We start from the raw sequence: 24,996 nt of genomic DNA on the forward strand, positions 1-24,996 counted from the left end.
AGAGATCTTTATCAACTACTCCATTAAGTGGCATGTTTTTACAAATGGGGTGACTTTTAAAACGGTGTTATTCAAAGTATTAACACAAACACACGCCAGAGACAAAGAATCATTGCTCTACTCTGCAGAAAGTACTGTGAAAAGCAGCCTCTTGTATTCACAGAATGGTCTGGGTTGGAAGGAACCTCAATAGGACATCTAGTCCAACCCCCTCTGCAGTAGGCAGGGGCAACTTCAGCTAGACCAGCCTGCCTAGAGCCCTGTTGAGCCTCACTCTGAATATGTCCAGGGATGGAGACCCAACCACATCCCCAGGCAACCTGTTCCAGAGTTCCACCACCCTCATAGTAAAGAACCTATTCCTAACATCCAGTCTAAATCTGCTCTTCTCTAGATTGAGGCCATTGCTCTTTGTCCTATCACTGCAGGCCTTTGTAAACTGTTTCTCTCCATTCTTCTTGTAGGCCTCCTTCAGGTACTGGAAGGCCACTACTAAGTCTCCCCAGACTCCCCTCCTTTCCAGGCTGAACAACCCCAGCTCCCTCAGCCTGTCTTTGTAGCAGAGGTGCTCCAACCTCCCAGTCACATTTGTGGCCCTCCTCTGGACCTGCTCCATCAGCTCAGTTCTCATCTTGGTGATAAGAAGCAGAACATGAAATAAGACAGGTACAGGCTTATCTGTTAACACCATCAGCTGCAAGCTAATTCAGTGTGCTAATTCAGTAAGCTAAATACTTACACAAACTACTCTGAAAATCCTGTTGTATCTTGACAGGGGAAGAACAACTGATGATTTTTCCTGCTAACTAGTATTTTAAAAATTCCAAAGCTGCAAACCCTGTTACAACTACCTTTAGAAAGCAATTTTTATCACAATGAACCTAATTCATTGGTTTTGCAGTTGATACAGGCAATTGCAACCTCCATGTTATATCAAAACAATGCTGTGTATCTAACTTCAGGCACTAAGCTCAGAACCCCATGCCACTTTCTGCAAGCAACACTTATTTGCTCTACTTACTATATATAAACATAATAAAATCCTTAAATATAAACAAATTTAAATCTTAAATTAGTAAGTTTTGCTGTTTTAAGATACAAAATTTCAAGGTCTCCCACTTCATGGAAAAGATTCTAACTACCAAATTGTTTGCTCAAAGCATAATGACAACCCTTTCAGACTGCTGCCAGACCCTGACATTGTTCAATCATAGAGACCTTTTAACAATCAGAATCCCTACTCTGATTATAGTAATCTCTCTGGCTCCCAAAATTCTTGTCAATCTTCCCTGATAATTTTCAGTAGGAAGCATAGCTAATCCTCTCCTCTTCTAATCTGAGTAGAACAATCTCCTGACCTCTCATTATGCACTTTGATTTTCATTCTAAGAGTTTGTGCTTCACTGTAATTTTCTGTATCTTGTTATTTTTCCTAGGTGTAGAACACAACCAGGAAACATGTCAGTTCTGTCAGTGCATACTGTCAGGTAGCAACTCTTCCATTCATGCTAGAATCTGCATCACCTGGACAACTTTTGACCACACTTTTCCCTTGTGTTTCATATGAAGAAATCAACAGAGGAATCAATATAAACTTCTTTGTGTACCTCTTGAAGTGAAGAAATGAAAGTTAATCTATGCCTAAACACTGAAGAAAGCTTCAGATTCTGTGAAGATTTGACACAGCAGACAAATCTAGATCCTGATGACAAGTTCTCATCACTGTTTTCAGATAGAAGCTGTCATCTCACAATTTAGAGAAAACACTCTTCTTGCATTTTTCAGTTCTCCCTAAGACCAATGTGGCTGTCTTGAAGAACTACTTGGATGCCCAATAAAATTTAACAATATGTATTACTACTATACATGCCAGGTTATTTGGTTTCATTACGGAAGCACCTGTCAACTCAGCTTGAATTTTCTAGGAGCAGACAAGATCTTCACTATCTGTATTCTCCACTTTTTGTGAAGAAAATACAAAAGTACCATGTTAATAGACAATACACTTTACTGATATAGGAGTAGCATCCAGCATTCCTCCAGTAAAAGCATATGTGTAACATCAAATACTTTTAACACTCTTCCACTCCTATTTTTTCAGCGCTGCATTTCCGAACAACATAGGCCAATGTGGTCCAGAAAATTAAATTGTATCAACCACTAAATCTTCAAAAGATGAGTAGATCAAGGGTGAATTATTTTGTTCATTAAGAAGTGTAACCAAGTATCTGTAAACTAGAAAAGTTTGAGTGTAAAGACTCCAGGGTTTAAACAAATGCCTCTACTACTTGGAATACACAGTACACCATGAGGTCTTCAATAGCACTTTTTAAATACCTACGCCTCCAAAGTAACCTTTATGCACATGGTATTAGTTAATACATTCTATCATCTCAAGAATATTTTGGAATTACCTCTCTTACATCATTTTTAACAAAGACTAATCCTTATGGCTGAGAAATCCCTCATAGCATGTCTAATTCTATCAAAGCAGCAATTTAAAAAACATATGTAAATATATATATAATTAACTCACAACATAGACTTGCATTACTACAATAGGTGTCTAAACACAATAGATTCACTGTACAACAGCAGCAGGCCAACATAACACCACAACCTAAGTACTAGCAGGTGACCAATTTACCTCCTTCTGTTTAAATACATGACACAGTTTAAGGAGGACATTGAGACACTTGAACGTGTCCAGAAAAGGGCAACAAGGCTGGGGAGAGGCCTTGAGCACAAGCCCTATGAGGAGAGGCTGAGGGAGTTGGGATTGCTTAGCCTGGAGAAGAAAAGGCTCAGTAGAGACCTTATTGCTGCCCACAACTACCTGAAGGGTGGCTGTAGCCAGGAGGGGGTTGGTCTCTTCTCTCAAGCAATCAGCACCAGAACAAGAGGACAGAGTCTCAAGCTGCACCAGGGGAAGTTTAGGCTTGAGGTGAGGAGAAAGTTCCTCACTGAGAGATTTGTGCTGCCCAGGGAGGTGGTGGAGTCACTGTCCCTGGAGGTGTTCGAGAGGGGACTGGACGTGGCACTTGGTGCCATGGTTTAGTCATGAGGTCTGTGGTGACAGGTTGGACTTGATGATCTTTGAGGTCTCTTCCAACCTTGGTGATTCTGTGATTGCACATCTTTGTCTTTTGTATGGGTATAAAAATAAGCAATGTTTTATGAAAATTACTGATTTTCAGTTAATGATTTTATGTTCTCTTCACAGGTATTTAAAAAAATTAGAAGATTTTACTATCAAAAGGAAGAAACTTTCCCAAATACTTCAAAGATACTTGTGTAACATTAAACCTACTTGTCTACTAAAGCTTTTGAGTGGAGAATGACTAGCAGGGGCTTCATATTTAGGAAGCACCTTTAACACTGAATCTTATCTCCTACTCAGTCTGCTGCATTAGAACCACAGCACGTGACCCTGATCCAAAAGAGCAATTAAATGCATCTGTAATACACAGTCCCAAAGGACAACTGAGCCAAAGAAACTGATTTCGGAGTTCTCTAGAACAGTCTAAAATAGTCATGATGTTCCCAACTCACTGAACTTCTCATAATAAATCATTACAACCTTTTTATGTTGAACTCGAATGTATTTATGTATGCCTTACGCATTTAGCGTCTTCCTTTAAAAATGAAAGAATGCATTACTGGGATGTTCTTTATTATCACACATCTGACACTTCATAGCATTCTCAGACCTAAAAAAACCCCAAAGTACTAACTTGGCTTTCCAAGAAAGCTTCACTGTGAAGCCATTGTACCTCATCTGTTTAGTTTAGTCATCTGAAACAAACAGATAAATGAAACCATATTTCACAAAAATTTGAACTTGCCATGACTTCGGCTCCCCGAAGTGGAGATAATTAATACTGTAGAGATCCATGTCTTCAGTGTGCCATGCAAATGTTGTTTTCCACATGCCAAAATACAGATACGGCGTATTTACGCCCTCGATAGAAATCCCACGTTCTTCTACAGCATCCAATATTGTATTAAGATGAGCAATATTCCATTCCTTAATATCCTGAAAAAGACACATAACAAATATATTAATAATTTGATAAGGTAATGCAACTTTATACAATAGTCTCAGCCAAAAGATAAACATCAAAACTAGCCCTTAAAAGACTGCATAAAAAATTTGAAAGCACTTTAAAAGAGAATTGAAGTTATCCAGAGAAAAGTTTTCCTAATGTTAGAAAGAACTACAGCAGGTTCTAAGTCTGAGATGTTCAGAAGTTCCTATCTGCTTAAGAATTAATACATCAAATCTAACATGGAGTCAAATACCATCACAACAGAAAGAATAGCTGCAGCCAAAATATTGATGAGTTGAAAACTGGATGCCTTTAAGTTTCACTGAGCCTGTCTAGACTTTTTAGGTAGTTACTGAGTATTAGTAATACTAAATGGTATGGGGAGAAAAAAAAAGTAAAATGTAAAAGAAATAGTAAATTTGCAAGTAAATTAAAAGTATGAAAAGTAAAACCATTACATCCCATCAGAGGTATGTCTAGCCGTAAGGATATACTGCATAAATATACCATAAAAATTAGTCTATTGATATCACAGGATTTCAGCCATTTCTTTACATTATTGCCTATAAAAGTTGTATATTAAAAGCTATTCAGAAAGCCACACAGTTTTCGCTGAGTTTCACAATTATCTACAAAGTGCAGTTCTAATTTCAGGTAATACAGCACATAATAGTCAGAATAACCAAGATCAAAGCTACAAAACTGAAGAGAAAGACATTAGACCTCATTGTAACAGCAATTATTAGCACCTCCAGGGGAGACATGAGCTGGTGCTCAAGCAGTCAGAAAAACAAGGAATATAACAAAAATACCACAAACTCAGTTCAGGCAATTTTTAAGACAGCCCTTAAACATGTCCTTAACCATTACCCCACCAGGATGAACTCTCTACAGTTCTGGTAATATCTTACTGAAATGTGGAGAACAAACTGATGGCAGTCTGGAGTCCAAGGAACACTGTGACATTCAGTAGTTGGGCAGGTGAAGTAAGAATGCAGGTTAAAAGCAAGAAACAATGAACATTTAATACTCTCGCTGTTCATTTCTTTGGTTTTTGAGATCATGTTCATGCATGTAGCACAAGCAGCAACCGGAACTGATATACATGACGGTAACTTCTATATGTTCACGAGATTAAACAAGCACTTGATTGCCTACTCCAATTATTTCACTTAGCAAGAAAAAGTATCTTTAAGTTATCAGAGGTGTTTATATAGGAGGGTAAAGGACTGTAAATTACAGAATTAGTCCACCCAGACAGCAGTTTTTGTTCTTTTCTTAAAAAAGGAGGTTTGACTTGCATTTGTGTGACATACAAGTCTTTAAAGTTCTGAAAGAAATAAATATGATGACCAAAGGAAAAAACTAACCACTAATGCAAACACAAACAGCAGATGCTACTTAAATCTACACCTTTCAAATCTAAAAATCATGATCTCCAGCAAGTTAATAAGGCTGTAATATAAAATTTGTTTCGAGAAACATTTTTTAAATTTCCTCAAATTTATTTAGATTTTTTGTTTAATTTATTTAATGCTATTTATCTTTGTTCACAAATTGGGCAATTTGGAGGAACTAAGTGATGCAGCAAAACAAGTTGTAAGCACAGAGACACATATAGGGTTAGAAGATAACAATACATACACCAGAGAAAAACCAGCTCTTAACCTATGCCACATACTCTGAGTAACCAAAAGCAGGCAACAGACAGCCTAACCAAAGCATTATTTCCCCGAATTACCCTTCCATCCTGTAGCATTTTTCACATAGGTTTCTCCAGATGAGAATGTTACCCTTCTACTTAACAATACTGTTAGCTTTTTACCAATTTATTTGTCCAGTTGCCTCCTTTAATCCAAGTAAACTTCTAGTAACCATAACATCCTGAAATATTATTTTTCTCTTAATAAGAGGTTAGTAATAATCAGGTTATTTTAATATCACTTCTCATCTTTTCACCTTCTGTTAAGCCAAGTCACAAGTCATCACCTAGCAAACTGCTAGCGTTCTGTCCTTAAAACAAAAACAAAATTTTCCATGGACTACAATCCTAAAAGAAAAAGGTTGTTTCAAAATACCAAACATATCAACTACACAATGTGTACATTCAAGATATGTGGGCCATTTTCATTTTCTAAAGCCTATTCTGGACACGTACTGCTAGCTCAAAAGGAAATGCCCACTGAAATTGACTGAAATGCCAACACCATACTGAATTCTCTTAGCTCTTACTAGTTCCTTGAACTTAAATAAAATAAATAAATCAGTTTTATATTTACACCTTGATCATTACAAGTAATTATTACAAACTACTATCAAATCTGGTACTTTCTCAAGTACTTTCATTATTCCAAAACAAAGTAAACTATCAATTCCAACTTTTTCAATACTTATGTCACTGTTATTTCAACTTGACAATGGCAATGAACTCTAAAAAGACAACAGAAGCTTCAAAACAGCTGTTTAACATGTCAATACATAACACTTCTACAAATCAAAATATACCGTAAAGGTGTAGCTAGTAGCTTCCTACACAGACAAAAACCCGTTTAGACATTCTAATCTGTTCAATGTTAGCAAAATATAAAATACCTTTTTTTTGCTCAGAGAATCATAGCAATGTAAGATTATTACAATAGTTTTATGGGAATATGTACAGAATGCATTTGTAATTTATCTACATAATTTATAGCGAACACTTTAAAAAATGCTCATCATCTAACACACAATCCAACAACTGAAAAATAGTTTTGTTTTTTTCTTTACTATAACACAGAAACACAGGCTTGAAACATCACCCATGGTCATTGCCATGCACAGTAGGACTCCCTTGCATTTCTTTAGAGAAATATTGTTAAGATACGTAGTTTATACAGACCACTATTCAAATATTGTCTAATTTTGTAGGTGATGCAATCTTGCTGTAAATGACCATTAAGAGTTTTTGTGACTCCTTCAACAGCCTTTGAACAAGCTTTAAACACAATGTGCAGATAAAACAGGACATTTCACAAGCAGCTTTCAAATAGCTGAATGCTTACAGTTTAGAAGAAACTCTATTCTCAAAGGCACACAGGAAGAGGTAGCTTTCTGTATACTGGTAAAAAGTGAAGCTCAAGGTTGCAAAGCAGTGACTTTTCTGCAGTTAACAAAACAAGTTCCATGGGAAAGTTGGGTTTTTTTATTTATTTCTTCAAATAATTACTATTCTTTGCACTTTACTGAAATCAGCCAACACTGGGATGTATTCTATTTTTATTAACATGGTTTCTGTATGTATACATTAAAACACACAATCTTTCTAAAAAAGTGTCTGAGATAGTCTCGTGAGTATCTCATAGACGCACGTCCGGCCGGCACACCGGACATCTGCTCTACAACTGGGATTAAAAGGCCCCCATGACTGACTGTAACATCTCAAATAGCAAAGAGGAGTAAAATGCAAGTTAAGAGAGAGACTGAAACAGCGTAGCATGAAACTGCTGGGGAGGGTGGCAGGGGGTGGGGAACTGTGCTTAGTCAGCTACTCCTCTCTCCATGAATCTCAACAACCCAATCAATATTTAAAAAAAAGGAAAACAAAAACACACACACACAACACAACACACCTGCTTCTTCAAAGTACATAAAATACAGACAGGAAAAGGTTACAAGCAAAATTTCTGCACCACAAAAACATGCAGATTAGGAAATAAAATCTTATTCATAATGATGCACTTTTTGTCTAGAGCCAAACATTGAAGGAATTCTTGCATCAATCTCAACTGAGATCATAGAGAAAGGACACCTCACACTATCAGAGAGTCATTTAGGTAAGAAAAGACCCTTAAGGTCATAAAGTCCAACAGTTAATCTAACATAGACATCACCATCAAACCATGTCCCTCATGACCACATCTGTGTGTCTTTTAAACACTTCCAAGGATGGTCACTCAACCTGCTAGCCACGATTTCTTACAAAAGTTACAATGCTGCCGAGCCTTCTTGACCAGCTGTGCACTCTGCCAGTTCATATTCAGTCATCCTTCAAGCAACACTTCTGAGGTCCTTTTCTACAGAGCATCCTTCCAGCCACTCCTCCCCAAGCCTGTAGCATTACATGGGGGTTTTGTGATTCAAGTAAAGAACCTGGCATTGGCCTTTTCAACCCTCATACAGCTGGCCTCATCTCATTGATCCAACATGTCCAAATCCCTTTCAATCCTCTGGACAGCCCTACCCTCAAGTAGATCAACATTCCTTCCACACTTGGTCTTGTCTTCAAACATACCAAGAATGTACCTCAATCCCCTCCATCCAAATCACTTGTAAAGCTCTGGTAAACATCACTTGTGACTAGCAACTATTGACCACCACTTTTAGGATCTGGCAATCCAGCCTATTTTTTACACAGAAAAGAATACACTCATTCAAGCCATGAGTAGACAGCCTCTCCAGAAGAATCCTGTGGGGAAGTGTCAAAGGCTGTACTAAACCCTTTCCCTCATACACTAAGCAGGTCACATAAGCATGTGCTAACACATGCAGAACTTCCTAAATTAAAAAAAAAAAAAATAAATCATTAGTCTACATCCCCTCCTTAAGCTACCCAGGAACATCCAGTACATACTTGCAGTGAGGTGACTCTGGCTGGACACCAGGTGCCAAATGAAACTGCTCCATCACTCACCTCCCTCAGCCGGACAGGGGAAAGAAAATATAATAAAAGGCTTGTGGGTCAGCCTAAGGAAAGGGAAAGGTCATTCACTAATAAACCTTACAGGAAAAGAGACCCAGCTTAAGGAAAAAAACAACCTACTACCAACCAAATCAGGATGAGAAATAAAAACTAAATCTTAAAATACCTTTCCCCTACCCCTTCCTGGGCTTAACTTCACCCCTAAATTCTCTTCCTCCTCTCCCTAGTGGCGCAGAGGGGACAGGGAATAGAGGCTGTGGTCAGCATGTGCTATCTCTGCTGCTCTTTCCTACTCAGGGGTTGGACTCCTCCTCACACTCTTCCTCTGTTCCAGCACAAGACATGATCCAGATGTAGCCTCCTCCCTCAGCCTACCACTCTACACTAACTGCTCTAGCATAGGTCGCTTTACAGGATGACAAGTCCCACCAGAAAACCAGTTCCAGGATGGAACCCTGTCTCCACAGATCCACAGATCCTTCCAGAAACCTACTCCAGCATAAGCTCTTCACAAAGTCATAGCCCACTTGGGGCATCCACCTGCTCTGGTATGGGACACCCCCCACAAACTGCAGGTGGGTATCTGTTCCACCATTAACTTCCATGCAGTGAAAGGGAACAGCCCGTCCCAAAATGGTCTTCATATTAAGATGCAGAGGAGCACCTCCATCCCTGAGACTTTGGTGTCTGCAGCATTGTTTCTCTCACATTCTCACTCCTCTCTCCAGCTGCACTTGCTGTCATGCATCAATTGTCTTCCCCATCTTAAGCATGTTATCATAGAGGCACTATCACCATCATTGATGGGGCTGGCTCTGGCCAGCACTAGGTCTGTCTCAGAGCCAGATGGCATTGTCTCTGTGGGACACGCTAAGTTTCTGGCAGCTTCTCACAGAAGCCACCCCTGTAGCACCCCCACTACCAAAACCCTGCCACACAAAAATACTGTGAAGGATACCAATCAAGACAATTTAACCAGTTTCCAAAAAGACAATCTATACAACTATCTGAACAAGGATGGAGAAATCCACAAATTCTCTAAGCCACTTGTGCTTAGTCACTCTCACAAAGAAAAATCATTTAATGATGTTCAGGAGGAACCACCTTTATTTCACCACTTCATTTTATTTCACTTCATGCCTCTGGTTCTGTCACTGGGAACTGCTGATAAAGCCTGGATCCATCTTCCTTGCACTTTCCCTGTTGGTATTTATAAACACTCGGAAGGTTCCCCTGAGACATCTCTTCCCTAGGATGAACTGTTCCAGCTCTCTCAGCATTCTGTAATACAAGTCATGCTCCAGTCCATTCATATCTTACTGGCTCTTCTCTCGGCTCTCTCCAGTATCTCCTTATCTCTAGGAAGAGATGGAGATCCCAAAACTGGGCACAGTACTTCAGGTGTGGCCTCAGCAGTGATAAATAAAGGGGAGGGATGACCTCCTCCAACCTGCTGGCAGCATTCTTCCTAATACAGCCCAGGACACTGTTGGCTACCTTTGCTGCACTGACACATTGGCTGCTCTTGTCCAGCTTGGTGTGCCCCAGGGTTCCCGAAAGCTTTCTCTGGAAAGTACCTTTTCAGTTGCAGTTCCCCAGTTGGTACCCCAGACAGAAGTTTTTTCCTTGCCAGGTGCAGCACTCTGCACTTCTTCCTGAGCTTCACAAAGTTCCTATCAGCCTGTTTCTCAAGGCTGTCAAGGTCCCTCTGAATGGCAGCATGACCCACTGGCAGATCAGTTGATCTTCCTAGTTTTGCAGAATCTGTAAACTCTGTCCCATTATCCAAATTACTAATAAAGATGTCAGAAGGAGTGGACCCAGTATAATCCTTGGGGTACACTTACAGATCACAGTATCACAGAATGCCAGGTTGGAAGGGACCCCAAGGATCATCTGGTCCAACCTTTCCAGGTAACAGTACAGTTGAAATGAGATGGCCAGCACCCTGCTGAGTCTTAAAAACTACCTAGTGTAGGGGAATCCACTACTCCCCTTGGGAGATGATTCCAATGTCTAACTGTTCTATGGTGAAAAATGTTGTTCCTGAGTTCAATCTGAATCTCCCAAGGAGTAACTTGTACTCACTGCCCTTGTCTTTTCCATGTGACTCCTTATAAAAAGGGGGTCTCTAGCCCCTTGATAGCCACCCTTAACATACTGGTATGCAGAATAAGGTCTTGCTTCTCAGGGCTGAACAAACCCAGCTCTGTCAGCCTTTCCTCATCTGGCAGATCTTCCAGTCCTGTAATCATTCTCATGGCCCTTCTCCACCAGCCTACCTGCATCTTTTTTGTATAGTGGGGACCAACACTGAACGCAAATGTCCCTTTTGTTGCCTCTGACATCTCTCAAGTTCAATTCCAAGTAGGCTTTGGCCTTGCAAATTTCTGCACACTTGGACAGTGTCTCTATATGACTCCCAGTTACAGATTTCTTCCATCTCCTGTGTATATTCTGTTTATGCCTGACTTTCATCAGAACTACCTTGATCATCCATGCAGATCACCAGTATTTGTGCCTGACTGCTGGCTGATTAGAAAGAACCACCCCTGAACTTAAGAGGATGTGAATACCAACCAGCTTTTTTGGGACATTTGTTTCCCCAGTTCCTTATTCCATGTAACTTTTCCAAGCAGATCACTAAAGATTCCAAAGTTTGCTCTCCTGAAAGCTAGGGTTACGGTCCTACTTTCTGTCTTGACATTCTGTCTTCACATTCTGTGATATCACAGTATAACTAAGGTTGGAAGAGACCCCAAGGATCATCAAGTCCAACCTGTTCCAACAGACGTCACAACTAGACCATGGCACCAAGTGCCACGTCCAATCTCCCCTTGAACACCTCCAGGGATGGTGACTCCACCACCTCCCTGGGCAGCCCATTCCAATGACAAATGACTCACTCAGTGAAGAACTTTTTCCTCACTTCGAGTCTAAACCTCCCCTGGCACAGCTTGAGACTGTGTCCCCTTGTTCTGGTGCTGGTTGCCTGGGAGAAGAGACCAACCCCCACCTGGCTACAACCACCCTTCAGGTAGTTGTAGAGGGCAATGAGGTCACCCCTGAGCCTTCTCTTCTCCAGGCTAAACAATCCCAGCTCCCTCAGCCTCTCCTCACAGGGCTTGTGCTCAAGGCCTCTCACCAGCCTTGTTGCCCTTCTCTGGACACGTTCAAGTGTTTCAATGTCCTTCTTAAATTGAGGGGCCCAGAACTGGACACAGTACTCAAGGTGTGGCCTAACCAATGCAGAGTACAGGGGCACAATGACCTCCCTGCTCCTGCTGGCCACACTATTCCTAATACAGGCCAGGATGCCATTGGCCTCTTGGCCACCTGGGCAAGATTCCTCTTAAGTTCCTGAATCCCACCACCTCATTGTCACTACAGCCAAGGCTGCCTTTGACCTCCACATTCACAACAAGTCCTTCCTTATTTGTGAGTTATGAGGTCATGGGCATGAAGTTGGCACTGACAATCTCCAGAGTCACTTGTATTGCTTATGCCTGCTGATCTCCTGTAGCCTTAGGTTAAGCTACAACTCAGATGCCATCCCTAAAACATTTCATGGTCAAATCCAAACTCTACGTGTAATGTCAAGGTGTTGCTCTAAAGCAAAGTCATTTGCTCTTTAAAGAACACAGCAGCAAACTTCAGTATTATCTGGTGTAAGAGTCAGTATTACATTTGTGATGTACTTGCAATTTAGCGAAAATAACCGATAGCCTACAAACTCCAATGAATCAATCACTCATACTACTGATCAAATATGCTCCTCACAGCTTAGACATGGGGAAAAGTAGGCATCAGGAACTATCAGAAGGAATAAAACTAAGAGAAAGAAAACAGAAGTAGTATCTTCAAGACTGGATCTGGAGAAAAGTGGTAAAAAAGAGGCAAGACCATATTTACATGTGCTTCTTGAAACCCTGGCTTTTCTCTACTGAACAACAGATGCCATTAATAGCATTCAAATCAGATTGGATGTTTACAGTGGATCATAAAAACAATCAGACATTTTTCTTTGGAACCTCTTTAGAAACCAGGAAAAATTCCACCCTCCCCCCAGTGCCTAGATCATTCCACACAGAAGTTTCATATGTCTTCCAAATCTGTAGGTACAAGCAAAATTTCAAATTCATTAAGAAAAAAACAAACACAGGAAACCTAGGGAGGTAAAATTTAGTTTCTTGTATTGCATTCAACAAAGAAACAACTTAAGTTGTGGCCTTGGTGATTGCTGGTTTGATTTAAACAACAGCTGGGGAGTGGCATAGAAGTAGAAGGCCTATGGATAGTTCACCAGAGCAAAGACTGTACAGAAAAAGCAGGAGAATCACTGAATTTACTTATAGGTACAACTGCCAGGTATGTTAATAAAAAAATTCATAAAGTTTTAGAAGTTTTAGAATAGTAGAAATGAACTAACTCTTTTCCTTCTCCTCCCTGACAGGAACAGTAACTTTTTGCAAGTGTTTTATGGGCTAATGATTCACAGTCCAAGCCATCTCAAGTTGATACTACATTCATGCTGAACTCGCACGGAAAACAGCTCTCTTAAAATTACATAATTAAGGGGGGAAATAAATAAATAAATCACTTCTCAATTACCTAAATGATCAAAACAACCAATTCAAGAATCAGTTTAACAGCTGCAACTAGTGTGACTGGTGCTTTATTATTGAAATTATGAACTCCTTCAGGAACATTTATTTTCACTCAAGTCCAGATGACCTTATAGCAACAAAAAGATGAAGCCCTGAACATAGATACAATAATGTTTATAATGTTAGCATAAATAATGGTCCCTACTATTTGCTCTTTTATTAAAGCTTTTGAGTCACATTGCCATCCTCCTACAAAGCACTCTAATTAAATGTAACAGTAATTAAAATGCATAACAGCACAGAATAGCATGTCAAGTAAACATTCAAATACCTTAAAATTGTTTCTATAAAATGTACAAATGCTCATTCTCATAGGTAGTTTCTCCATTAAGTTTTAATCTATGTTCAAAGCTGTCAAACAATCATAAATACACTCTAAGTACAAAACAGGGATTCCAGAAAAATCCAAATATCATAAAGGTAAATTCTGAATCATTTATAGCAGTTGTCAAATCTCAAAGCCTACATTTATAGCTTTGTTCCTGGTTTTTATTTTGTTTTTGCTGTTCCATATGACACAGGGTTTATAACGTTTCCCCATCTTCCAAGCCTTTCAGAATCTGTTATCCTCTTATAGAAAACCAAACACTACAAGAGCTATGCTCTCTCTGGCACCATGCCAACAAGATGATGGATTCTACAAATATTGTTTCTTATGTAGCCTAAATAGTATTGTCACTATTAAGGCACCATCATGCTTCAGATACCGATTTCTCAATGTAAAAGTGAATGCCACAATACAGAAAAGAAAATGTCATTGGTAACATTTTAAGACAAAGAATAAGGACTTGCAGCACAGCAGCATTTATCACCAATTCTGACTAGGCTAAGTAGTCCTATGTAAAACACTTTCACTAAGTTCCTAGTATTTTTATACCTGGCATTTTGCCAGATACTTACCTTTCTGCAGTGAATGCAACATCTCTAACATTCATCTATAAGAATTATTTTTTAAAAAGCAAGCATTTGTTTATCACAAATAGGTCGTTATGACAAATTAATCCTGCCATCCCCTTTCTGCTATATGCTGCTCAAAAAGTCAGCTACCAGCATTCATCCCCTCACCCCAAAGAACAGCAGTCCTGATGGAAACTAAATGAAGACATAAGAACTACCTCTAATTCCAAACCAAATTTTAAAGATCCCCTCTTAGCATGATCCCCAAGTGTAAAAACATGAAAAATATTAGTTGTGCAAGTACACCATCTGCTGGCCAAAAATTAAATTCAGACAAAATACCTTGAAAGAAAACATTTTCATCAGTGGCAGCCATACTTCCTTGTCAACAGTTTGGTACCAAGCACTTTTTTTTCTACTCTAAACCTCACTGGGCTGTGCACCATGGCACAGCTGTCACATCACAGGCAGACTCCTCCTTACCTCCCTATTCATTTCACCAACATTTCTCCTGTGTTATGTTTATTTTTAAATAACACCCATTTAATAATAGGCACAATAAAACCCCCTTAATAGCTATTGTTTTCTTCCCTGCTGACATTATCTGTCAACATTTAAAAAAAAAGCTTCAGGGAAATAAAAGGAGAAGCTTCTATTTATTGAAAGAAACACTGTTCTACTGTGCACCGTTTTCATTCAAAAAAGCGGCATCTGGAACGTTACCAAAATACCACAAATCAGGGTATTAGTTATTTTTTAATCATTTTTATGCAGCTATTTCAACAAACAATAGAATTTGTACTTTCTGCTTTGTCTGAACAGCAGATCACTAGACATTTATAGCTATCATTCAAAGATCATATAACCTAAAATTGAATTGCCTTAAGCCATCTTGGATGACTGTATTTATCTTTGGAGAGTGTTCAAGTAATCTGTGTTCTGTGAAGAAATATGACAAATTATCAAAGCTTCAGACCATATGCCACAGGGACTTTTTTTTTTGTTGTTTTTTTCTCTAATGACTGTAGAAGGCAGTTACACAGAATATGAAATAACACAAGAACTCCACACATGGGAGATTCCAGTTTGACTGGTATTTTTTAACTCCTCCAGTTTTTTGAAATTTCTTCTGTCAATCTCACTACTTAAATAACCCTTTCAATATCTAGTTCTTCTAGTTACTTATATAGCCTAATTGATAACAACAGCTATTCAGCAAGTCTTTGGATAATGAGATCTGTGTTAACAGTCCTTTTTTATCCATGGAGATCTTGGCAAGTTACCAGCAAAATTAATTTCCTTAGGAAGATTCCATTTTGTCTGTTTCAATTCAGAGGAACACAATAATTGTAAGCATACTTCAGAAAACTGCAGGAATTCCAAGCATGTATAATGTACAGCTACCAAGTTTTCTCAGCCAAGGAGAGAGAAATAGAAGTAAACTGTTTAAACTATCACTAAGTTTCATGAGAGGTACACAGATAACACCCATACTGAAATAATAAATACATAGGAAGGCATTTCAAACCACTGGAAAGGTCAAAGTGAATAAAGGAAGTAGTCCTATGGTACAGAAGAATAGAGATATTCTACAGTCTATGGACAGCACTGTTTGACTCTTGCAGTTGTAGAGTTAATTTCAGCCTTGCTTGGAGTCCTTAAAGTGAGTAGGAAAGATTTCAAAAGAAAGACCGATTTTCAGTTGCAAAGGAAGAATGTCTCCTCTAAATATAGTACCCTTTAAGAGAGGGCTGGAAGAGATAAACTTCATAAAAAACTATGCATACTTCATCATAAATGCTCCCATTGATATCTGCTCCATAAATCGGTGCCACAAAAGTCAAGCTCCTCCAGTATTTACGCTCCAGATCTTCATAGTTTCTGTGTCTTGGTGTGCAGTATCTGCAAAGGAAGAGATAGGCAAAGGTTCAGTACAGTCTTTCAACAGCCACCTTCACAACAAACTATGCTTCTGATCCTTCAAACTGAATTCTAAGAGATCATTTTATTTCAAATTCACTTAAACAGAAGATTAGTTGTCTTGAATTTTTAGTTTCGTGATTCACCATAGTACGTAACCTCCCACCTGAAAGCTACACTAAGTCATACAGCTACCCACATAGTATTTTCTTCAGTCTCCATCAGCTAAACAGCACATCTACTAATTGTCCTCAAGCTGAGACTCTTTCTTCTGCAAAGACATAAACATAGGTCCTGCATAAGCCCCTTTGTGGCAGTTTTAGGCTATGCCTAGGAAAATTTTCCACAGATTGAGTAGAAAAGTGGTAGAATGTAAATAAATTACCATTGGATGTAAAAGGGAAAGTAACGATAAGATCTAAATAATCCCGATGGTCTGATATCTAACAAAGTTAGTTGTATAAACTAACTTTTTCTCTTTTTTTTTTCCATCTTCTTCACTATAGCAGATACTAGCTGGTGCTTTTGTTTGGCCTTTGCTGACCTCAGCTGCATTCTTCTTGTGGATATGTACTAATAAGCTACCATCTGCTCTTCACTTTCTCTTGTCCTGTGTACAGCAGGGAAGGTACGTAAGAGGAGGATGCTGTTGGTAACGCCCTGGTTTTGTGCAGGGAGGGTTCTTGTGTTGTTTATTGTTGTGAAGGCACCCTATGCCTGTGGGAATGCCAGCGACGAGCAGTGTGAGCAATCTGGCAGTGCAGCCCTAAGAGCCTCACATGGGGGTAGGCCATGCTCAGCATAAGTGTAGAGCCAGCTACCAGTATGCCAAAACAGTGCTGTGCCTGCAGCACTGTAACTAAAACAAGACGCTGGTAGCTAGAAACATAGTAAGTTATCTCGGGACAACAGGACACGCACCTGCATCAACAAACCTTGTGTGTCATCCATAGTTGGACCAATAATCTACAACAGTGTGATGTGTGGTCACTCATAGGGGACCAATGAGTCCATGCCAACAAGGCACACCAAGGTTATATAAATTGTAGCAGTTTCCTTGCTACGCACTTCTCATTCTCCTTTTCCTGCCTGTTCTATCTCCTTTCCTTCCATGCTTTGCTGTGCCATACTTTCACCATAGGCCTGAGCCATAGGCCTGCAATACTGGAACAATAAAGGATCAGTACCGATCATATTGGTCAGCCGTATTGATTCCAAGAACCTCCGTCGTCGCCATATCTGGCTAAATATGCCCAGACTTTATGGCCCAGATATTGCCAAACTTGTCCTTTACAAAGGACTGCCCATTACCTTAGAAATGGCAAAGCAGTCGCCAAGAGGAACTCGGCAGTGTTCACTTCGAGCCAAGCCAGAGAAAAACCTCCCCCTACCCACCACTCTCAAATGGCAAATATGAAAAATTATTAATAAAATTTTTCATATTTCACATTTACATATTCATAACCACCTCCCTTCATTACATGTCTAAATTGTAAATATATATATAGCTATTGTATATGTTGTACATATTCGTTGCATTTCATATTTCTAGATTATAGTTTTGCTTGTAAATATAGCTTCATTTGCTTTCCAACTGAACTGGTATGGCAATTTCATGTTGGAGGGAGTTTCAACCCACCACACCATTTTCCCAGAAAAATCTTTGGAGAAAAAAGTGTCATGTTGTAAACTGTTGATACCACAACCTCCACTGTACAGTGGGGAAGAAAAAGGTATTTTTCTTTCTACCTCTTCAGTGCAGTGCAGGGCACCATACTTTTATATGCACAGAGATGCTTCTGCATATACTTTGGGAAGATTACTCAAACCTCACATAAAATGTTGTGGGAACACAAGCACACTACCATAAAAACCACCCACTAGTAGCTTTTGCTCCAGGATCCTTTGTAAGGCCTATGTTACCCCATATTTAGGTCCTCAGAAATCAAAAGTTGCTCTTCCACGACTGAAAGTCTGAGGAAGTAGAAGTTTCATATAAGCACTGCCAACTTACAACACTTGAACACCGGAAAGAAAACCCAAACATGCAAGAATTAAGTAGATCAGGCACTTTTACAGCAACATCAAAGAGAGAAGCAAGTTAACAAAACACTTAACAAAGCACTTAACAAAGCATTCTTAGCAATAGCATAGTTTCAAGTATTTCTTGCAAGAGGGCACCAGATACCAGAATGTAATATTGATACTGTAACACAAGTACAGTGACTACAGCTTGTACAGGTGTGCCCACACTTCCCAGAGGCCAAGGTGGCAAAGCACTTTGTTTCAACAGCAAATCAAGAATGCCAAAGCAAACAGAAGATGCATACACAATGTCAGCAGCAGTTTAACTGTTCATAGCCCTTCTCTCTTTCCTAAAGGAAATGGATGACATCACAATAGTCAAAGAAAAGAGTCTTTAATACTAAATTATTTTTTATGGGACAAGAGGGATTCTAACCTACTTAAGTTTAAAACACACACTGCATTGAGTGCCACAGGAGGTTGTGTGACATTTTCTCAAAAGACAAGATGAATACTTAGGAAGACCTGCATCTTGTAACAGATAAGCCTTCCCAACTGATAACTTCACCTAGGAAATGAACCTGTAAACTGATTTCAGTAAAAAACAGGAAAACTGAAATCAGAAGTACTTCCAAAATATGATAAAGAAGATCATAAATTTGACTAATGTCATGATACAATGTCCTAGTTTAGAGCAGGACAGATTGCTCTATTGCTCCAAAAGGGGCTAAAGAATAACACATACATGGATTGGATAGCAATGAAAAGTTGAAATGGAAAAGCAATTAATACACTACAAAAACTACAATGCATCAGTCAACACCCCAGGGCTGTTTCCCCACCCTCCCCAGGCTGGTTTCAGGCTGGCGAGGCCTGAAGTGCTCTCCCCCAGCTTTTTACCCTGGCATTAGGCCTGAAGAGGCCAAGATTGTGCAGGGAAGGAAAAAAAAAAAGAAAGTTACTCAGGCCAAAGAGGCCATTAGAATAGAACAGAGTAAGAGAAGAATAGAATTAACCAGGTTGGAAAAGACCTTTGTGATCAAGTCCAACCCATCACTCAATACTACAGTTACAAGGTAAGAGAGTGTCTTCCCAAGGGAGCAGAGAGGGAAGAAAGAGAAAGACAGTAACTTTGCAGCCAGATTTATAAGGGTGCAGGATTAAGGGTAGAAATAGACTATTTCCTGTGTCCACCCACTGGGCTGGACACTAATTACTGGAAGTCTCAGCTCTGTACATTCTTTTTTGGAGGCACCCCACCTAAACAGCCACAAACACAACAAAAGCTTCACAATATATTTGCATTATCAAACTCTTAAGGAACTGGTGCTCCTCATCTTGTCATGGCTTAATAAAATGTAAACTTTAAACATATATGAACAGGTATCACAGAAAATTGTATCAGATACCACACAGGTTTTCTATTACTCATTTATTGACTGTTGAGGGACGATTATAACTACATATTTGATTCTCATTCCCACTTAATACATGAAGAAAATTTTAAGTGTGATAACCTCAATTTTTCACAAGTCACTGCCCAATGTGGCCCCCATCCACATGAAGAACCCGGAAACTACAGGCCAGTCAGCCTGACCTCAGTGCCAGGGAAAATGATGGAGCAGATTATCCTGGTGGCAATAACTGCGCACCTGGAGGACAGCCAAGGTCTCAGGTCCAGCCAGCATGGATTTAGGAAGGGCAGGACCTGCCTCACCAACGGATCTCCTTCTATGATCAGGTGACCACATCTTGAGTCCTGTGTCCATTTCTGGGCCCCTCAGTTTAAGAAGGACTTCGAGACACTTGAACGTGTCCAGAGAAGGGCAACAAGGCTGGGGAGAGGGCCTTGAGCACAAGCCCTATGAGGAGAAGCTGAGGGAGCTGGGATTGTTTAGCCTGGAGAAGAGGAGGCTCAGGGGAGACCTTATTGCTGTCTACAACCACCCTTCAGGTAGTTGTAGACAGGAGGGAGTTGGTCTCTTCTCTCAAGCAACCAGCACCAGAACAAGAGGACACAGTCTCAAGCTGCACCAGGGGAAGTTTAGGCTTGAGGTGAGGAGAAAGATGGTCGTTAGCCATTGGAATGTGCTGCCCAGGGAGGTGGTGGAGTCACCATCCCTGGAGGTGTTCAAGAGGGGACTGGACGTGGCACTTGGTGCCATGGTCTAGTCATGAGGTCTGTGGTGACAGGTTGGACTCGATCTTTGAGGTCTCTTCCAACCTTGGTGATACTGTGATACTGTAATACTGTGATATATATGGGTAGAAATAACCAATCCTTTCTTAAATGCAAAAAAACAACTTCATTTTTACACAGGCATGGATATTATGGAACACTTGCTGAAAAGTCTCTTGAAAAGTTTTTCATGTTCTACATTTTCCTGACCGTGACAATAGACTTCTCTTCTTACCTCTAAATTTCTTAAATTAACTTATTGTTCCTTCAAACTAGGTCAGTGTTACCTTCCTTCAAGTATCTGTTCTCTCTAAAATCCTCTGACTCATCTCCCAGAAACTGTATCCAGTCAGTTTCTAGCAAATTACTGAAGTATAACTTACTCTTTTTCTGTGGGTAAAAGGATTGGAGAAGAATTCCTTCTACCAATTCCATGGTTTTGGACAGAAAGCACCTTGTCTCAAGTTTTTCAAACACTTTTTTGCTGCCTTGGTAACAGATGTTTTCAATGACCGAAACAAAAAAATATATATACTTATTGTGGTACCCTTTCACAACTTAGGAGACAGGAAAACCTCTACAGAGTAGTGCAAAAAAATCACCAGCTGCCTAGTGCAACTCAAAGAAACCACGATACGGGGACAAAAAAACATGTGTCTTTCTAAACGAGATCCCCCATACACCTACTTGGGACTGTTGGCCAGCTCCTTGAATTCCTTCACTGTCATTGGGTTTTTTTTAACATTGTACTGTACGAAGAGCCCCGCCTGGCCAGTGACCATCTGCTGAACTGGAGCAGGAATCACCAAATCTTCAATATCATCATAATGTTTTCTTGGCTTCCACTCCTTTGGTGGGATAACCTTTAAATTCAGAAATAAAAAAAAGGACATCAACAGCTGCAGAATCAATTCAAAGGCATTCCCTCCTCCCCTACCCCCCCCCCCCCCCCAAGAAAACCCATGAAAGAATCAGTCAAATAGGCCCACACAATCAAATGAAGGCTAGCTTACCAGCTGTTTCACATTGATCAGACCACCTAAGCACTCCTAATGGGTGTATTACCTCAAATCACAAGCAGCAACTCACTAATCTACACCAATTCAATCACATGCAACCATACATATGTATGAGTCACATTTTTTTATAATCAGAAAGACTTATAATTCACAAACACATTGTACTCAATGACATCAATTGACTGTCTCAAATCCAAACATCATTTAGGGTAAACAGTACCAAAAAAACTTCATTTCTTACTGACTAAAATAAAAATACTGCTACCTGTCATGATTTGAACCTAACCTGCTGGCAACAAAGCACCGTGCTGCTACTGCCTTGCTCCTATCCCACTCATGCACAGTGGGGAGGGAGAAAACACATAGAAAGGCTCAAGGGTGGAAACAATGAGCAGGAAAAGGGTATTACCAATTAAGGTTGCTGGGCAAACAAAATCAATTTAATTTAGACCACCACCACCACAAATTCAACAACTGAATCAGAGTAGGCCTATGATAAACACAACTGGACATTAAACACAACCTTCCCCTCATCCCTTCCCTCCTCCTTGGTCCCACTCTGCCACCTCCTACCCACCAGCCATGTAGGGGATCGGGGAATGGGGGCTGAAGTAACTCCCAGTCCATTACAGGCAACTGCTTGTTCCATTTTCTTGGGAAAACTCCTCAGCCCTGTGGTGGCCCTCCCATGGGAGAAAGCCCTGCATGGCCTTTTCCCACCAGCAATGGAGTGCTTCAACATGGGATTCACAGAGAGTCACAGTCAAGTTTAGGATCAGCCTGCTGCTCCAGAGCGGGTTGCACACAGGGTTCTTCTCCACTGTTGATCTTTTAAGGGCTACCATGACTCAGCCTGCTGTTCCACTCACCACAGACCAAAAAGGCATGGCTGCTTCAGCATGCCCCCTCCCTCACTGATCCTGGTGTCCACATAGTTGTATCTCTCAGGTCCCACTCCAGTCAAAAAAAAGAGCTCCCAAAACAAAAGAAGCTGCACAACAGATTTTTCCCATTCCTAAATATGTTATGGTAGAGGCACTGAATGTCTCAGCCTTGGACAAAATCAGGTCTGATGTGATATGAAGACAGGGCAGAGGGGGAAGCATTCCAAAACTTCTTACTGGGCCACACCAGCCCTTCCCCAATACCAAAACCCTAACCAGACAAACACAACACCCTATTTTACAGAGCTTTAGAGTTTGTTTAACTCAGTCCCTATAGAACTGCAGGGTACAACTCTATTAAAATAAGAGTTTGCACTCATTTAGATAATACTAGGTTTTATATTAACATGATTTAAACTGCATAATTGAAGATTGAAGCTATTTGCAGATTAAGCAATTGCAAACACTTCTATTTCAAACACTATAGAATTGCTGAAAGTCTGCAAAAAATCCTCAGCAGATCCTAAAGTGTTAGGCATAAAGGCATTAGGAATTTTTTAAAAGCCTGTAGTCCTAACCAATGTTCTTTAATTTTGAACATTCCTTGCATGCATTATTTTATCTGAAAATGGAAAACTTTCTGGATTTGAAATTGCATCAGTTTTAAAACACAGCAACAAGACATTTTTAATATGTATTTTTCTTCTAGTTTTGAACTTTTACTTGCCTGAAGGCTCATTTACATGTTCTTTGATCCACTCATTATACTCATTCTTTTCCGTGGTGCTGAAATCAAATTTTCACAAGCACTGGCTTGGAAACTTACAATGAAGTAGGATGGCTTTTATAAGCATGCATCTAACCAGACAAATTACATTACTGGAATAAAGACTTTGCATTTTTTAAAAGGTTAGGGCACAGACTGGAGATGTTAAAATATATTCAAAGTAACACACAGCTAGTCAGTATCAGAAATTGAAATAACAACTAGGGTCTCTTGAGTTTTTACCACTGATCTGCCCAACTGCAGCCTCTTCACATCCCCCTTAGTAAAAATAACCTCTTCAAAGTCAGGCAAGTTAGGTTTGCTCTACAAAGGCAACTAAGCATATTTACACTGCCCAGCATGATATATATTCAGTTTTAGACGGAGATGTCTCAGTAACAACAGTTATTCTCCTCCATAATGGCTGCACCTTAGTATAACTGAGGTTATTTTAGAGTGCTACCAACACACACATTTCTGTTACATTCACTTTCATATACCAGTAATCTCCTGGTCTGTATTTCATTCTGTATACAACTAATTCTGCCCCAACTCTTCCGAAAATTGTTCTTCTCATACTTGCCAAAATTCCTTTTCAGCATCGTGTTCCAGAATTACTTTTCTACTTGCCAATGCAACAACAAATTAACTATCTTGATCTATATAAATGCAGTCTCCACTTCTTATTCAAGCAAAGAACAACTAATCTAACACTACACTTTGGTTTTAACTTGCCATATTGCCTCATTCCACATAATCTTTTTTAAATATAGGATTCCCTGCAACATTAAAACTGGAAGGGCTCTGCAGAGGGACCTCGACCGACTGGACAGATGGGCGGAGTCCAATTGGATGGCATTCAACAAGTCCAAGTGCCGGGTGCTGCAGTTTGGCCACAACAACCCCATGCAGAGCTACAGGCTGGGGTCAGAGTGGCTGGAGAGCTGCCAAACAGAGAGGGACCTGGGGGTGCTGATTGACAGCTGCCTAAAAATAAGCCAGCAGTGTACCCAGGTGGCCAAGAAGGCCAACGGTATCCTGGCCTGCATTAGTAATACTGTGGCCAGCAGGAGCAGGGAGGTCATTGTGCCCCTGTGCTCTGCATTGGTTAGGCCACACCTTGAGTACTGTGTCTAGTTCTGGGCTCCTCAGTTTAAGAAGGACATCGAGACACTTGAACATGTCCAGAGAAGGGCAACAAGGCTGGGGAGAGGCTGAGGGAGCTGGGATTGTTTAGCCTGGAGAAGAGGAGGCTCAGGGGTGACCTCATTGCCCTCTACAACTCCCTGAAAGGTGGTTGTAGCCAGGAAGGGGTTGGTCTCTTCTCCCAGGCAACCAGCACCAGAACAAGGGGACACAGTCTCAAGCTGCACCAGGGGAAGTTTAGGCTTGAGGTGAGGAGAAAGTTCTTCACTGAGAGAGTTGTTTGTCATTGGAATGGGCTGCCCAGGGAGGTGGTGCAGTCGCCATCCCTGGAGATGTTCAAGAGGAGATTGGTCGTGGTACTTGGTGCCATGGTCTAGTCACAGTATCACAGTATAACTAAGGTTGGAGGAGACCCCAAAGATCATTGAGTCCAACCTGTCTCTACAGACCTCACAACTAGAGAGGGTACTGAGAGAGCTGGCAGATGAGCTGGCCAAGCCCCTCTCCATCATTTTCCTCCAGTCCTGGCTCACTGGAGAGGTCCCAGATGACTGGAAACTGGCCAGTGTGGTCCCCATCCACAAGAAGGGTTGGATGGAGGAACCTGGAAACTGCAGGCCGGTCAGCCTGACCTCAGTGCCAGGGAAAGTGATGGAACAGATTATCCTGGCGGTTAATAACTGTGCACCTGAAGGAGGGCCAAGGGCTCAGGTCCAGCCAATATGGATTTAGGAAGGGCAGGTCCTGCCTCTCCAACCTGATCTCC

The 24,996-nt window shown here is 40.5% G+C and overlaps 1 protein-coding gene across 1 annotated transcript in view; it reads right to left on the minus strand.

Annotated features, from left to right (window-relative positions):
* KDM4C (lysine demethylase 4C) overlaps positions 1-4,036 on the minus strand; it is a 250,253-nt gene extending 246,217 nt beyond the window's left edge. Inside the window, exon 1 of the mRNA XM_009902889.2 lies at positions 3,846-4,036. Coding sequence (XP_009901191.2) covers positions 3,846-3,931 — 86 coding nt within the window. The 5' untranslated portion in view covers positions 3,932-4,036. The remainder of the gene's footprint in view (positions 1-3,845) is intronic.
* Between the last annotated feature and the right edge of the window lie 20,960 nt (positions 4,037-24,996).

The sequence above is a fragment of the Dryobates pubescens genome, chromosome Z (assembly GCF_014839835.1).
Source record: "Dryobates pubescens isolate bDryPub1 chromosome Z, bDryPub1.pri, whole genome shotgun sequence".
Taxonomy (NCBI): Eukaryota; Metazoa; Chordata; class Aves; order Piciformes; family Picidae; genus Dryobates; species Dryobates pubescens.